Here is an 18057-nt window from a genome sequence, read left to right as displayed (position 1 = left end):
ATCACTGTCACTCCCAGGCCATGAATGATCATGGAGTACTGAGGAGTATGACAGCACATATATACTCAAATAGGATACTTCTGTTTAAGTGAAGTACCATAAGAATGGAAGAGTTTTTTAAAAATCACCAACATAACAACCAAACTTCAACTACTGGCTTAAAAATTCACTTCCTTTATATCTAGAGTAAAATGCAAGTTCTACTAACAATAAGCTTTCTAATAAAACTTTTCTATTGTTTAAAAAGAAACCAAAATCTTAAAATACGATAATTTATCAAATTACTTTTATCTGCAATATATTTGAGTCACTATTTACCACCCAATCTTTAAAATGAAATATCAGGAAATGATTATTACTGCCACTGAACGTAAGTGATTTTCATTGTTTTAAGAACCTGTTTTCAAGGGAAATAAGGTACCGATGATAAAGTAACCAACAAAAATGTAGGGGTAGGGACTTCCCTGGTGGTCCAGTGGCTAACACTCCATGCTCCCAAGGCAGGGGGCCCGGGTTCGATCCCTAGTCAGGGAACTAGACCCCACGTGCCACAATTACGACTTTGCATGCTGCAACTAAAGATTCCACATGCCTCAATGAAGATCCCACGTGCTGCAACTAAGACCTGGCATGGCCAAATAAATAAATAATTTTAAAAAAAGAAAAAAAACTGTAGGTGTAGCACATTTCTACTTCCCCAGGATAGAATACCCAAACTATAAACACATAAGACTAAAACTAAAAAAGACTGAGCCATAAAGAGTAAGGTGAAGGTTCACATGGCAACCAGCCCAACAGATCCACTGTAGCCACAAATCAGTTTTAAGAAGCACACAGGAAAATTTAAGTGTATGGACACTATTTTATTAGATGTTTTTATTAGAAGCTATGCAAAATTCACCAGAGGACCCTGCTATCAGATACTGGACTGGCCAAAAAGTTCATTCAGGTTTTTCCATATGATCTCGAATGAACTTTTTGGCCAACCCAATATTAGCCTCTATCACAAATACATGCCATTGTTTGTTTACAGATATCTTACAAGAGACTGGACAAAGATGAAATTTGAGTGAGAAAACAAACATGAACAGGATATCCAAAACCATAAAGCTCGAGTTTAAGAAACAATGCCTGGGGCTTCCCTGGTGGCGCAGTGGTTGAGAGTCCGCCTGCCGATGCAGGGGATGCAGGTTTGTGCCCCGGTCCGGGAGGATCCCACGTGCCGCAGAGCGGCTGGGCCCGTGAGCCATGGCCGCTGGGCCTGCGCGTCCGGAGCCTGTGGTCCGCAACGGGAGAGGCCACAGCAGTGAGAGGCCCGCGTATCGCAAAAAAACACACACAAAAAAAACAATGCCTGAACAAGATAAACGTAAACGACCACAAAGCATTAGAGTCATAGGTATGCTGCTTTTTTTTTTTTTTTACTCCTTCATTTTATTTATTTTTTAAAATTAATTTTTATGGGAGTATGGTTACTTTACAATGTATGCTGCTTTTAAGAAACACTTTTAAGGGCTTCCCTGGTGGCGCAGTACTTAAGAATCCACCTGCCAATGCAGGGGACACGGGTTCAAGCCCTAAGGCCATGCACCACAACTACTGAGTCTGCACTCTAGAGCCCGCGAGCCACAACTACTGAGCCCGCGTGCTGCAACTACTGAAGTCCGCATGCTTAGAGCCCGTGCTCCGCAACAAGAGAAGCCACTGCAGTGAGAAGCCCACGCACCACAACAAAGAGTAGCCCCCGGCTCGCCGCAACGAAGACCCAACGCAACCAAAAAAAAAAAAAGAAACGCTTTTAAGTCACAAAGCAATTCTAATAAGGTATGTCTATCATCACTTACCCAAAACCCATCTCGAGTGGGAAGCATCAGGGTTTTTTTTGAAGTGCTAGACCCTCTCCCACTGCCCAAAGCGCAGCCAACTGGAGAAGTGGGGGGCAGGACGTCTAAGGTACGGGCGACCAATCCACAGGCTGACTAGAATCCTAAAACCTGCGGTTGTGGGCAAAAAGACGGGCTGAGCCGATGAAATTCATCTTGTGCGAATTCAGGATGGAGACACTCAGGCAGGGCAGAAGGCAAAAAGAAACACTTAGAGTTATGATGATCTAGGCCTGGAGTGCCTGTCATTGCCCTAAACAAGCTGCCCTAAAAAGGCTGCCAGTCTACAGACAAGAGTGGGGCTGAGGGGCTGTGACTTGACAAACCCACTTACACAGAAAAAAACCCTTGCTTTCTGTTGCCCAGTTCCAATTTCTATAGCTCCGACTACAAAGTGGTTCCTGCCCTAGGATTACCATGGGACCAACTAGGTTCTTTTAATACATCTGCCTCTTGAGTTGGTGGGAGTGGGTCTCTATGTTACTTGCAACCTGAAGAGCCCGAAGTGAGAGCACAAGACGTTATTTCTGAACCAGAATAATGACACGCTCTGCAGAAACTGTTTGTGTGCCATTACGCTAAGCCCAGCAATAAGAGCATTTGGGAACAACACAGGCAAGCTAACGTCGCTGTGAGAGCTGACTTTTGTGCCAAGTATTTGTTTGTACCTTTAAAACGATCTTATCACAGGATTTTCCATTTTGTTTCCTGGTTTCTTACACAGAAAGGAGGGAAAAGGGTCACAATGGAAGGCACCTCCCAGAGGATAATAGGAGCTGCTCTACAACACTAATTCTAGCATTCACTGCCACGAGGCTATAATTTGCAGATGTGTGAAGGCAGATATTAGTGTGCTAAATAAGCAGCAAGGAGGCCTGCTTCAGTGTTCTGCACATTCAATTACGATGATGCAAGATGCACCCCACTTCTACGCATTTATACAACTGTCTAGTCAAAAGTAAAAACAGTGTCCCTACCCTTCTACATAAAAGTTTCCTAGAGTCTGTCTCAAGAGATCTAAGTATGGAATCATTGTTAGTTCATTAAGGCTTCCTAAGGCTATAAAACACACACGTGCACATGCATAGGCACGTACGGGCACACGCACATGCACGCACGCACACACACACACACACACACACACAGCGGTCATTTGGACTGGACATCTGACTATGCTTAAACCATGCAGGACCTTCACAGCTGAGAAAATCAATAGCAGAGCTATCATTAAAACTCAGAACCCCTACACCTTGTAAATCAAGTTTCCTAAAACAAAAGGGAAAAAAATATTAGAGACAGAGGGAGAACAGTATGGAGGTTCCTTAAAAAATTAAAAATAGACCTACCATATGACCCAGCAATCCCACTACTGGGCATATACCCTGAGAAAACCCCAATCCAAAAAGATACATGTACCCGATGTTCACTGCAGCACTATTTACAATAGCCAGGACAGGGAAGCAACCTAAATGTCCATCGAAAGATGAATGGATAAAGAAGATGTGGTACTTATATACAACAGAATATTATTCAGCCATAAAAAGGAACGAAATTGGGTCATTTGTAGAGATGTGGACGGACCTAGAGTCTGTCATACAGAGTGAAGTAAGTCAGAAAGAGAAAAATAAATATTGTACAATGTATTAACGCATATATGTGGAATTTAGAAAAATGGTACAGATGAACCTATATGCAGGGCAGGAATAGAGATGCAAATGAAGAGAACAGACGTGTGGACATGGCGGCGGGGGGGGGGGGTGGGGGGTGGGGGTGGGTGGGAAGGGGGCGATGAACTGGGAGATTAGGATCGGCATATATACATTAGCATGTGTAAAACCGATAGCTAGAGGGAACCTGCTGTATAGCACAGGGAGCTCAGCTTCGTGCTCTATGGTGACCTAGATGGGTGGGATGGGAGGTTGGGGGAAGGGAGTGCCAAGAGGGAGGGGATATATGTATACATATAGCTGATTCACTTCGTTGTACAGCAGAAACTAACACAACATTGTAAAGAAGATTAGCTGAAAAATCTCAGAAGGTACGAGGAGAAGGTAAAAATCAGTGAAAAAATACCAACTACTTTCAAAAGAGGAAGGGAATGGTAAGACGTTACTGAGAGTTGAAGGAAGCTGACACACATCTCTTCCTCTCCTTGACAGCATTCGGGGGTATTGGGAAGAAGAGCTGGGGAGGCGTGGGCCCTTTGGGACTCTCTGACTATTGTCCCTGGGGCATTTGGGGGCGGAGACTCCAGTGCCTTTTTGCTAGAAGACATGGAAGAACTTCCAGGCCTTCTGATAGTTCGTGCTGTCTGCCTTGTTTATTTTTTTCTCAGTCTTATTTTGAGCCAGAAAGAGCTTCTGCTTCGGTATGCAGACACTTAGAGAATTAAAAGTGGGGTCCACAGGGCATGAAACAGAAAGCTATTAAAATATGCTTTCTCCACGGGGAGGAAAGAGACCTTCAGGCTTCCTGCTAGGGTGCCTAGCCAATTTTGCCATGGTAGGAAAGGTAACTGATTTAAGACTAACATCTCATTGAGGAATAAAGATTATATACACCTAGCTGGGAAAACTCTTTGAATATAGAGGTCATCAGTATAGCAGATCAGACACTGAATTCATCCAGGAAGGCGGTGTGTGGTGGGCATTAGTGCTGGAGATGGGGAAATACACAAGTACTACGGATTTCATATGAAGAGACACATTATTCACAGTTGCTATCTGTAAAGTTGGTATGAATTCAATATAAAACAATGTCCTTGCTGGGTTATGAAGACAGGTGATTTTTAGTCTCTTCTCTCTTTTCCCACATTTTCTCAATCTTCTTCAATGAGCACTTTTTATTATTTTGGTAATACGGTATTAGTCCTCTTGACTGACCAAAACGGAAACAGAAGTTGGATGACTGACAAAAAAGCTGGATAGTGGGAAACCATAAAATGACTACAATTGTAAACATTAACTTAAAATACACATTTGAATACACAATGTATTCCTCTACCAATCTTTTCATATAAGGCCAATGTCTCTCCTTTGAAGAGGCGTCAGCTTGGGGTTCCAGATGATACTTCTTAGATAAACAATATCACACACATCTATGAATTCCAATTCCTATTTCTCTAAAGTGCAAGAAACTTAAAGATACTTGTCAAGCAATCCGAGTGCAGATTCCTTCTGGGATTTTTACTCAGTGCCGCCCTGTCACCTAAAAGTTATCTTGTTCACAGTCATTTCATGACATTTTTAAGAATCTCTTCTTTATCAAGTCTTTCCAAAGCATTCGACTTGATTTTTATGGAAATAAGTCTCTTTTTTGTACTCACATTTCTTCAGTTTACATAACGTATAAATAAATTATGTATATTTATACATATTCATGTGGTATAACTTACACCAACGGTGTGAGGACAAGTAAGTGACCCTTAGTAAGCGTATGTCTCACCAAGTGGAAGAAGCATCAGGGCATTCTAGAAAGTATGTACAAGCCAAGCATCCTCAGTGTGCTGTGGGTATGATTTATGATTTATGAAGGGAATGAAGGCGGCAGAAGAGCTGATGATGTGGAAGTTGCTTTGCGGGTTCATGCAGTTTCAGAATCTGAAACCAGCCTCCACTGTGGTCTTAAGGAAAGAGGCTATGAAGAAATGAAAAACACGGTTTGAAAGAAGCGGTGGGGAACAGGCAGCAGCGCAGTCCTTGCCCCTCGCCCCATGAGTGTGAGGGTGGAAGTGTGCTGGGGGAGGTGACAGGCCCCGTGGCAGAGGGGCATGGGGGGGTGATCATCATGGGATACAGCTTTGCCAGGAGCCCAGGCTTTAAGTTGTGCCAGATGAGTGGTAGGAATGGTTACGTGAGAGGATGGAGTAAAATGTGTTCATGGTAACTGGTGGACTCATTGGGTATAAAGGCAAAAGGGGCAGGAGAAAGAGTGAAGATAAAGCTGTGAGTGAGCGCGGGAAGAGGGAGAGGCTGGGAGGCGACCTGGCCCAGGGTCAAAACCTCGACTAAAAAGGCCAAAGAAAGCAGGAGGCACAAACTTCTAGTTTCTTTCTTTCAAATACTGATCCAACCGTTTTGCACACAATCTTCCGCTAGTGTTTGGTATGAAACTTCTGTCCCTGAGAGGAGTGATGCAAGCGTGGATGAGAGTAATTCCAGCCCTTGAGGAATTTACACCCCCATTAGAGAGACCAACAGAAGTACAGAACGATGCCAAGACCAGGCAGGATGTAATAAGTCCAGTAAGAGCCACACAGACAGTAAATGCTCAAAACAATGGCTTCTGCTCTCCTCCAGCGTCCAGCCTCATCCTCTGATTCACTTGAGCGCTGCTTCATCCCTCTGCCCTAACAACTGCCAAGAACAGTCCGTTACTTCTCTACTTACACTGACTCATGGTTAAAATCTCTCTAAAAAATTAGTGAGACACTTTTTGTGAAGAAACAATGAGATGATAAAAAGGAGTATGATTTTTTTTTTTTTTGAGGTACGCGGGCCTCTCACTGCTGTGGCCTCTCCCGTTGTGGAGCACAGGCTCCGGACGCGCAGGCTCAGCGGCCATGGCTCACGGGCCCAGCCGCTCCGCGGCATGTGGGATCTTCCTGGACCGGGGAACGAACCCGTGTCTCCTGCATCGGCAGGCAGACTCTCAACCACTGCACCGCCAGGGAAGCCCAATTTTTTAACATCTTTATTGGAGTATAATTGCTTTACAATGGTGTGTTAGTTTCTGCTGTATAACGAAGTGAATCCGCTATATGTATACATATATCCCCGTATCTCCTCTCTCTTGCGTCTCCCTCTCACCCTCCCTACCCCACCCCTCTAGGTGGTCACAAAGCACTGAGCTGATCTCCCTGTGCTATGCGGCTGCTTCCCACTAGCTAGCTATTTTATATTTGGTAGTGTATGTATGTCCATGCCACTCTCACTTCGTCCCAGCTTACCCTTCCCCCTCCCCGTGTCCTCAAGTCCATTCTCTCTCTACGTCTGCGACTTTATTTCTGTCCTGCCCCTAGGTTCTTCAGAACCATTTTTTTTTAAAGGGAGTACATTTTTACAACTTCATTATGAAGAATTGCAAACGTTGACGGAAGTGCAGAGCACAGTGCAGAGAATCCTAGTGCACTCATCGCCAGCCTCAACACTTCTCAACACAGCCTGATCTTTTTCACTGCCCTACCTCTTGATAATTTTGAAGCAAATCCCACAAGGCATTTGATATCATGTGTGATATTCCCAAATACCTCTCTTGAAGCTAGGACACCTTAAAAAAAAATAACCACAATACCAATATGACACCTAAAGAAAATCAACGATATTTCTTGAAATATTTCATCAAATATTCAAGTGTCTTATAAATGTCCTAAATGTTTTAAAATATTTTATAATTTATGCCAGAAACAAAAGCAAAGGCACCAACTTATTATATAATCAATGGTATAAATGAGAAGGCAAATGACTCACATGAGGCCCAAGGATGCTCATGAACTTGTCTACCTACAGCCCTTCCTGGGTGCTGGTGCTGCTTCAGGAGCGCTACGTGTATTATCTCACTTAACCCTAGGACACAGCTAAATTGCCAAGAGCACCATTTTATTGATGACGAAACTGACGCCCAAAGAGGTTATGTAACATGTCCAGGGTCACCTAGCTAACCTAAATGTCTATCAGCTGATGAATAGATAAAACAAAATGCAGTCTATCCATGCAGTGGAATATTACTTGGCCATAGAAAGAAACAGAGTACCGGTTTATGCTACAACATGGATGACACTTGAAAACATTGTGCTAAGTGAAAGAAACCATTCACAAAAGACCACATACTGTATGATTTCGTTTATATGAAAGGTCCAGAAAAGGAGTATCTATAGAGACAGCCAAGTACTGCATTGGCCAAAAGGTTTGTTTAGTTTTTTCCGTAAGATGGCTCGAGTAGTAGCACTTAATGGTCTTTAACTTCATTTGAAACAATTTTGTTAGATTGTATGTGACAGCTGTCATATCAGCGTGCACTTAAAAAAAGACATCAAAATTGGTGAAATTTTGCGTAGCCGTTTAAATATTGAAGATGGAAGAAAAAAAGCAACATTTTCGGCCTATTATGTTCTATTATTTCCAGAAAGGTAAAAATGCAACTGAAACGCAAAAAAAGATTTGTGCAGTATATGAAGAAGGTGCTGTAACTGATCGAACATGTCAAAAATGGTTTGCGAAGTTTCGTGCTGGAGATTTCTCGCTGGAAGATGCTCCACGGTTGGGTAGACCAGTTGAAGTTGATAGCGATCAAATCAAGATGTTAATTGAGAACAATCAACGTTATACCACGTGGAAGATAGCTGACATGCTCAAAATATCCAACATGAGCACTGAAAATCATTTGCATCAGCTTGGTTACATGAATTGCTTTGATGTTTGGGTTCCACATAAGTTAAGTGAAAAAAAACTTCTTGACAGTATTTTGGCATGTGATTCTCTACTTAAACGTAATGAAAATGTTCCGTTTTTAAAACAAATTGTGACAGGCGATGAAAAGTGGATACTGTACGATAATGTGGAACAGAAGAGATTGTGGGGCAAGCGAAATGAACCACCACCAACCCCACCAAAGGCCGGTCTTCATCCAAAGAAGGTGATGTTGTGTATATGGTGGGATCGGAAGGGAGTCCTCTATTATCAGCTCTTTCTGGAAAACCAAACGATTAATTCCAACAAGTACTGCTCCCAGTTAGACCAACTGAAAGCAGCACTAGACAAAAAGCGTCCAGAATTAGTCAACAGAAAACGCATCATCTTCCATCAGGATAACGCAAGACCACACGTTTCTTTGATGACCAGGCAAAAACTGTTACAGCTTGGCTGCGAAGTTCTGATTCATCGGCTGTATTCACCAGACATTGCACCTTTGGATTTCAATTTCTTTCAGTCTTTACAAAATTCTCTTAATGGAAAAAATTTCAATTCCCTGGAAGACTCAAAGGCACCTGAAACAGTTCTTTGCTCAAAGATAAAAAGTTCTGGTAAGATGGAATTACAAAGTTGCCTGAAAAATGGCAGCAGGTAGTGGAACAAAAGGGTGAATATGTGGTTCAATAAAGTTCTTGGTGAAAATGAAAAATGTGTCTTTTATTTTTACTTAAAAACGGAAGGCACTTTTTGGCCAACCCAATAGATTAGTGGTTGCCTAGGGCTGGGGAGAGGGGTAGTAGGGAGTGACTGCTAATGGCTATGGGGTTTCTTTTGGGGTGATGAAAAAGTCCTAAAATTGGATTATGGTGATGGTTGCACAACTCCGTAAATAAACTAGAAACCCCTGAATTGTACACTTTAAATGGGTGAATCGTATGGCATGTGAATTGTACCACAATAAAGCTTTTTTAAAAGTAAAGTACCGAAAAGCTGAACATTTCTCAAGCCAAGGAATATTTATTGACCATCTACACAGGCATATACTAAGTCCTATGCGAGTCACAAAACAAGTATAAGACAAATACCCTGACTTCAAATTGCTTGCAGTTCAAGAGAAAAGGCACATATGCAACATATTACAATGCACTTTTGCTTTATGAATGTGTACCTTTTTTTTTCCCTAAGGGCAGTCAACTATCTGAACCAGGTTTTCTGAATCATAAAAGCCACTGGCTAGGGCCAGATGAACATACAAGTGGTGATAAGACCAAACCTGCTTCCCTTCCCTGCTGGGGGCCTGCAGAGGGTTATCTTGTGAGAGAGAAACCTACATACAGGGTTCTTAGGGTGCTGAAGCTGAGCCTATTCACTTGTAACTGAAGTAATGTGAGTACATGTTTTCTAACTAAACAGAGGCCAGGGCAGCCTGACAAGCCTAGCCTGAGCTAAGGCCACCAGGGGGATGCCCAGGGTAATCAAACAGCACAGGTTTTCCTTAGCTGTAGCGGCTGAAGATCTGGTCTGTTCCCCCACTGGGGAGGCTGCCCACATGGGGCACCGTCCCTTGGCCCTCCAAGCTCCAAGAGCAAAGGTCACTCTGCTTGAGGCAGGCCTGAGAGCTCTGCCAAGGAGACAAGGCCCTCGTCTGCCTCCTAGTCATTTAGCTACACAATCCAGAAAAAGTAAGAGCAACAGAGATCCCAATGAAGACTGGAGAGAGCTATGGTCCTGAAACTAGTAAGGTGTGTGTTTAGATAAGGAGAGGAGGGCCACAGCAGGAGACACAATCTAGGAAAGGGGACAGTCTGGGGATCTGAGGCTGCAGAGAATAACCCTAACACCGAAGAAAACTGAAGAGGTCCAGGAACCTGGCGGATCACTTACAACCAGGAGGGCTTTCTGGAGCTAGCATTGATCTTAAATGAAAAATGAGGAGACTGCTGTTCAAATTCCAAGTGCCCAGGCACTAGGAACATATGGCTCTAGGGTTCTGTTCTACCCTGAGGCTGCTGGAACAGAGTCCAGCTCCACATCCAGTGAACCCGTGAAGCCCAAATGCCATGTAGATTCTAAAACCTGGAGTGCATGTCAGAAAGATATATACATTTTACAAACACGTGAATTCAGCTGAATCTTATAACAGGGGTTTGCATTCTCTGAAATTTTCAGACAGTGGTGGCAATTGAAACTTAGACTCTTAAGCTAATAAATATTTACTGTTTAGCTAGAACTATAAGAAAAGCCTTAGTCAATGAAGTAGAAACTCCGATTTTGAACATTACTAATTATGCATCGCTTCCTGAGCCACCTAGAAGGAACAAGGCATATCTGGATCAAATGGCTTGGGCCCAGAGTGGCCTGATGAACCGGCAAACAGTTCAGCGCCATAACCCTACAGCCAAGCTGCCTCAACGAAACCACAATCCTACTGGAACCACAACCGCTAACGTTACATTGGCCTCCTTACCTTTCACAACATCAGCCACGTTGCAAGTGGGATCAATACTTCCTATGTGTTTGGGATGCGCAGGATTGGTGTCACCGCCAAACAGTAGTGCTAAACAAACACAAGAGAAAAGGGAGAGGATTAAAAACACAGCAGGCTAGGATGGTCAGGCAGAGAAATATGGGGCTTGTAAGTTTTGAAAAGATTTTCTTATTGTGAAAACCGTTTTAGCATCCACAGTGACTCAGAGCAACAGAATCCACTCAACTGGTGGGTGATCAGCTATCAGACAACTGAGGAGGAAGGATGTGCTGTGAAATCTGCCAGGTGCAGTTAGCAGGTCCTAAAGCAGCGACATGGGCCGGGTACCCAACCCGCTCTCCCCAACACAGCGTGACTTGGATGAAAAAAACTTCCTTTCATCCTCAGCCAAGTTTACCCACCTTCTCAGCACCACCCTAGACATTTATTCCAACATTCACTAAATATTTAGAAAATGCAGTCTGCACCATTAGACCAGGCTTGCACAGGGTCTTCGCCATGAGCACCTCAAATGCCTCCACTGTGGAGCTTATTTTTCACCGTACTACACACGAACGCTATTTGTGCAAGCGTTTTTAAGAGTACATTTAACTACTTTCATAATATACAAGGTTTGCACAATTTTACTTCTGAAAAAAACCAAAAGGACCCCCAAAGAAAAAAGTAATCTGAATTCAAATGTTTGTATGTGTAGCTATTTTTAAATCAAACAAAAATTGGGAATAACTTAGACTCCACAAAAGGAGAATGTTTAAATAAAATAGGTAGAGATTTTAATTATGAAAAAGGACAAGTATGGGCATTAGGCCATTACATAAAGTGCCAACTAATTAAGTGGAAGAAAACCAAGAGGTGTGCAAACTTAGTCAACGATCGAAAAACATGTACGTATATATGTAGACACACATATGTAGGTCAGAAAGAAACTGTAGTTATCTAAGTAGTTTAAATAGTATTTGGGTTCTCTTTTTTCCCCTATAAATTTCCTGTAAACTGTCAAACATTTACATTTTAAACAGACACACATTTAGAACAAACCCACATTTAACAGCTGCATAACATTTGGTTATCCAAATAAAACACATTAGTAAAATAAAGATGCTCTGTCCATTTTCTGACTCAACAGAGAGGGTGAATTAGACGCTAGACATCTGGATGCTTTTTCATAAGAATTATGAAATCCGACAAAGAAACACGCTGAAAATCAGTTTAAAAGTTTTTGTGAAGAGAATTTTAGTTGTTGTTTTTTTTTCTTATCTGCTTATCAGCCTAGAGAGGAGACTAAAACTCTCAATACAAGATTAGGGTTTGACAAACCCGCTTAATCTGATTTCACTGATCACTGTGAAATAAAAGATCCATGCTCATATTGCCAACTTGTCAGTTCAATATTGTTAGTATCAATGTTTTTAAAACCAAAAAGGAAAACATGTGACATCCTGAATGAAGACTAGGACAGACCCTAGAGACACTGCAAGTATTCAGAGATGAACACCAGGCTGCCATGAAAGCCGGTCCCTCACCCCCACCAGGAATGTAACAGGAGAGGCTTAAAAGGCAGGCAGTGGTCCTGTCTCAAATATGAGCACCCAAAAAGCCTTTCAAGGATTTCTTTTAACAGAGAGTTCTAATGATTAGCTTTTTCATAGACAGGACTCACTTAGGAGAAACTGAACTAGAAATGAAATTTCTAGACAAAAATGCAGATCAGTAAATTAAAAATGAAGCAACAGGAAAACATTTCGGAGAAATCACTCTGGTTATCTTTTCAAAACTGGACCAAGAAAAGCCAACTTACTGTGCTGGTTAATAAGCATGCGGAAAGAGATGCGGTTGGTATAAAACCGGTCCAGAAAATACTGGATGTTACTGCTAATGAACGGATCAAACCCAAACTTCTCCTTGTACTCGATCACTCCTTGGGCCATTGTAGGAACCACATCATTGTGTCTGTTTCTGACTTTAATTAGAACTTGTAGAAAGCTGTGTGGGAAGGAAAGAAAAAAACGGTCAAAATGGTCAAAATCTCATGGGCTAATGTATAAACTTCCCAGGTCTATCTCAGTACTATTTACCTGTTGGCATTTATTTTATAAGGCAGAGACATCATTATCATCATAGGCTACAAGGAAGTACTCACGAGAAACTAAAGTATTACTCAGTTTTTGCTTGAAACTTTCTACAGAAAGTCTTCCTTCAGAGATACAAAAAGTAGAAGGTTCTAATAAAGAAAAAAAATGCTCAAATGCCTTTTTAGGAATCCACTGACTTTCCAGATAAGTGATTACTAATAAAACAGATTCTATAACTGTTTGCTGAATACATAATTACAGAATATATTAAAATTTCTTCTGACAACATGAAGACAATCCCAAAAATCTCCAAGGATTTATTATGGAGTCTTAAAGAAATAGCTTCCATGAAGAAATAATGTCAAACGTTTTAAGAATAAAATTTTGAAACGAATTTCTCTCAGCAGTAAAATATGGTGATGAAATGTAGACAGAACAATGGTGATTAAGACAAACCTATTCAAGAATTCCAGTATATTACTGTAAAAGTGCAGAGGGAAAAGTATATTGAGAATGGTAACTAAGAACAGAAAGACAAGTCAATGGACCCAAATAAAAAGCCTGGAACCAGGATCAAGGGTGAATGAGTCTGTGTGTGTAAAAATTCAGCATATCGATAAAGTGACAATGTAAATCAGTAGGGAAACAAATTAGCTGGGACAGCTGGCTAACAATTTAAGTCACACCTCAATTTTAAACTTTAAGCCCCAAAATGGGTTAAAAGACTTAAATGTGAAAGGGTGAAATTGTAGAAAAGGAAAAAGAAAATCAGCTGAATAAGTATATAACCTTGGAGTAAAGGGAGGCTGTTCTAATACCAAAGGCAGAAACCATGATGAAACAAATAATAGGGCTATGCAGGATTTCAGCAATTTTATAGGGACACACATTATAAAGTCAAGAAAAAGTGAAAGCTGGGAAAAATATATTCACAAGAGTTACTATTCTTAGTGAAGGAAAAGATGACCACCCTAACAGAAAACTAGGCAAGGGGCCTGGTATCAATAGAAAATGTACCAGAGGAAACGCAAGCACCAACAACTTCACCTTCCAAATAATAAAAGAAAAGCAAATTAAAACAATGCAGCACTATTCTCCGCTTACAGACTGGCAAAGAATAACCACTGTCAGCCAGAGTGTGGGAGCATAACTGATGCATTTCTAGGGGCAACTGAGCAGCCAAAGAAAGTCATTCCACTCCCAGGAGTTGATTCTAGGAAAATAACTGGACAAGGCCAACAGCTGTATTTAAGAGCTGTTCTTTAGAGCACTGCTTATAGTAGCAAGAAAACCACGAACTGTTCTAAAACCCAATGACAGGAGGTCAAACCACATGAGCTATCTGCAGATGGACCACTATGAAACTACTAATAATGGTGTAGATCTATAACGCTGACACTGTTATTTTTGTAAAACACACACACACACACATTCTACACATATAGAAATATATATGCCTAGTTAAAAGTGTAAATGGAAGGAAAATGTTAACAGTGGTTGGCCCCCAGTAATGGAAATTTGGAGTAACCTTATTTACCCAAATAGTCTTATTTTTCTCAATGATGAAATATTTCTGTAACAAATACATATGTGCAAAGACAGCAAAGATGAATAAATCAACTCAGAAATTATAAGGTCATAATATTCTCAAGAAATTTTCTAATGGACCATTTATCCTTTACATAATGCTCTTCCCACCATATTCATAAATTAAATATTACTAAACTGAAACAATTCATTACAGTAGAAAAGTGCCTCAACTTATCTGAGGGGAGGAGACTTGCTTCAACGGTTCAATTCTCAGACTACTTCCCCAATCTTCTGGGGCTCTTCTAAACTTTATCATTACGACAAACATCCTTGTCCTCTAAGCTACTTTCACTTTACTTAAGTGGTTTCCCTGCCCATGACTGCTATATAACCTCTCACTGATAAGAAAAGGCTGCTACGATGGGCAGAACTCTCCACTCCTTCCTTCACTGCAAACTCAGGCTTCTACAATCCCAAGTCTCTTAACTAGCTTCACGGCAACCTGGACAAGTTACTAAACGTCACTGAGCGAGAGCTATTATCATTACAATCTCGTACACATTGGATCCAGCACTTGGCAGTTTCCAAAGCAGGCTCGCGTCCATAAATCGCATCTGACTGATAACCTGTTCCAGAAACTGAGACAGGACTCCAGGAAACACACAGCAGAAATTTAATATCATAAACTTCCACAAATCTATATCCCAAAATTTGAAGCTATAGAGGTCAGTCCTAATTTGGAGGATATCAGCCAAACTGTCACTAGCTAATGACTTTTGAGAAACCAAACTTCTGAGTTCGATTTATTTAACTTTGATAACTTAAATGACAGCAAGGGCTTACAACAAGGAAAACACTACAGCTGGGGGCTCTAATCCAATGCCTCCCTTTCCACATTTCATAGACCCATTAGCAAAACACCTAGCAAAGTATACAACAGGTCAGGACTTTTTTCCCTTTGTATTTTAATCTGTAACTACATTTCAGCTAGCTACTCATGACTCAGACCAGCAGTTCTGGCGGTATGGTGCACTGCAAAGAGCGATGTACCAAGGAAGAGGAAACATGATTTACAGATCCAGCTCTGCTCCTAACTAATGTTACAATCTTGGGGAAGTCAGCTCTCATCTTGGACCTCAGTTTTCTTATCTGTGAATTGAGAGAGCTGGGTTAAATGCCTCCAGCTATGGTCTCTTATGGAACACGGTGCTTCTTAGTTCTTTTTACGGAACAGCTACATGTAAGGCATTTGGTGTCACAATGATGTGGGTCAGGTTTCTACTTAGAAAGAAATTCCTCAGCACAACAGGCCTGCCATATGCATTCACTGATGGGTACATGAAAGAGGAGGAAAGTAATGTGAAGGGGACACAATTTCTCTTGGGGGTGAAAAAAACCACACTCAGAGCTAGGGTCAGCGTTTCCCGGTTAAATGAAAAGGAAAAACCAGAAATATTTTCCATCAGCATGAGAATTTAGCAGGCTTCGTGCCTAACAGCAGCAACAGAATTCAGAATAGCTGTTATGTTAATAGCATACTCTTTTACGCTGCTCCAAAATAAAAGCATTATTGATTCTCTGAGCTCAAATGTAATATCGCATTGAAAATTTAAAAACAAATTGTAAAGGACTAAGTACATAAACTCATGTACACACAGGGGCCAGTGCATTCTTAAAACTACCACTAGGTGGAACATTTACTGTAATATTTACAGTGAGTGTCCAGCACCAGTTCACCAGAAGACAAGGATTAAGAATTAGATCATGAAGCGTAATTGGAAGGGTCATTATTCCCTTGGTACTATGTTAAATTCTTAACTCAAAATTTTAAAAAACTGCAACGTTGAGCTGTTACCCATTAAGAAACCTAATGCTTTCGTCCAAGTTGTACTTCTTGGTTCTTAATGACATGAGTTCCATTTACCAAAACATTTTTTAACCTAGCTATTTTGACTTTCAGGTAAGTTTGGTACCATACTTACTTATCCAAGACATGTGGATCCTCAGGGCTCTTATTTTCATATTCTAGAAGTTCAAGAAAACTCTGCATATACCTGAAAAAAAGAGATACTGTGTTAGTTGCCTACCCTACATCCATCCTCCTTTCCCTTTTCCTTAGAAGTACGTTAAATTTCCACCCAGGTATCCATCCAATCCCCTCCACCCGCCATGTAGCCCAAGTGCTTCCGGGGAAGCTGATACCATGCAAAGCTCCTGGGTGGCCCTGTTTTTCTCTGGGTAATCCTATTTCTCTTGTCACTAATTCCTAATTAGTCCGATAGTTCTGGCCTAAGCCTGTCACTGAGTCGCATTTCCCTGAACACAGGGATTGGCTCAGGAATGGACATCACTGCCTCGATTCAGGCCAGTAAAATAAGAGAGCAGACTTGCCGGCGGTCTTTGGGAGAGAAATTAACTTGCTCTGCTTTTGGACAATGTGGTCCATGGATGTAAAGCCTGGAACTGCTGCAGCTATTCTGTCACCAGGAGAAAATCCAGCCAGAAAATGAAGCCGACCCCATGGAAAGTAGGGCCTTGATAATCTCGTGAATCTCTGAATCAAACCAACACCAAAACCTCATCCTATGGCTGGATCTTATAGTTACAATTTATTGCTTAAGCCAGGTGTAGTTGGATTTTCTGCTACTCCCTAACACACATGTCCTAACTGATACATCAAGTCTACAGTTTGATTACCCAAAAAAGTGCACAGAAAATTTAAGAAGCACGTGTGTGACCCTGAAGTGCATGCTAAGAACTTAGAACTAGGGGAGTTTCCTGGCGGTCCAGTGGTTAGGACGCGGTGCTTTCACTGCCATGGGCCTGGGTTCAATCCCTGGTTGGGGAACTAAGATCTTGCAAGCTGCATGGCACAGCAGGAAAAGGAGAAACAAAAGAACCTAGAGCTAGAAATAAAGAAGGTTCCTTCTCAGAGTTAACCTAGTTTCATCAACATGTAATGAAGGACAAAGAATTCCTCTTAGGCCCTCAGAAACAGCTTCTGGATTAAGAATACTGACATATCTCATTCAGGGCCAGTATAAGAAATAATATGTCCAACAAAGATCTGGAGGACAGAGGAAAAATGGGACTTAGAGAGGCACATTACAGCAGCAGCTACAGCCAGACTGGACCTGCCGGATCTGGTGGGGATTCAAAGATTCCAATTACTTAGAGGTGTATGAGCTCTGCTTTGGGTCTTAACATGTCCTGAAAAAATTATCCCTTATTCTAATTATTTCTAATAATTAATGACTACTAATCCTACTATCCCACTGTGGATAGAGGATGAGGGCACGCCAGTAACTAAAAATGACTGTTAAGCTTATAAATACATAAAACAGGAAGGACGTTTTATTAATCAGCCTCACCTGAACTCTGTGACAACGCATGATACTAAAGTATGTTCGCTGCTGGGTATATATTTTTTTTAAAAGTTTCTGGGCATATAAGGCTATGAATTAGACATTGTTAAAATCACTAGGTTAAACCACCCTGAGAGGCCACAGTCAGCCATCCACAGTGATGCCCTCTGCCCTGCCACATATCAGCAGAATTTCAGGCAGGCCTCCCATCCTTCCGGAAGGGGATAGTTCATTTAAAGGGCAAAGTCATAAATGGAAAGGAGTCAAAGATTATGCTGAGCTTCCTGGCCCGAAAGTCAAGAAAGCAAG

The 18057-nt window shown here is 41.5% G+C and overlaps 1 protein-coding gene across 1 annotated transcript in view; it reads right to left on the bottom strand.

Moving 5' to 3' along the window:
- Positions 1–18057, bottom strand: part of PDK3 (pyruvate dehydrogenase kinase 3) — a 70130-nt gene that overhangs the window by 26861 nt on the left and 25212 nt on the right. Inside the window, exons 3-5 of the mRNA XM_082864750.1 lie at positions 16366–16437; positions 12580–12764; positions 10761–10850 (exon numbers count right to left, since the gene is read on the bottom strand). Coding sequence (XP_082720876.1) covers positions 10761–10850; positions 12580–12764; positions 16366–16437 — 347 coding nt within the window. The remainder of the gene's footprint in view (positions 1–10760; positions 10851–12579; positions 12765–16365; positions 16438–18057) is intronic.

The sequence above is a fragment of the Leucopleurus acutus genome (genome assembly GCF_964270905.1).
Source record: "Leucopleurus acutus genome assembly, chromosome: X".
NCBI classification, from domain to species: domain Eukaryota; kingdom Metazoa; phylum Chordata; class Mammalia; order Artiodactyla; family Delphinidae; genus Leucopleurus; species Leucopleurus acutus.
Note: the sequence above shows the minus strand (reverse complement) of the source record. Positions and strands in the feature narration are given on the sequence as shown.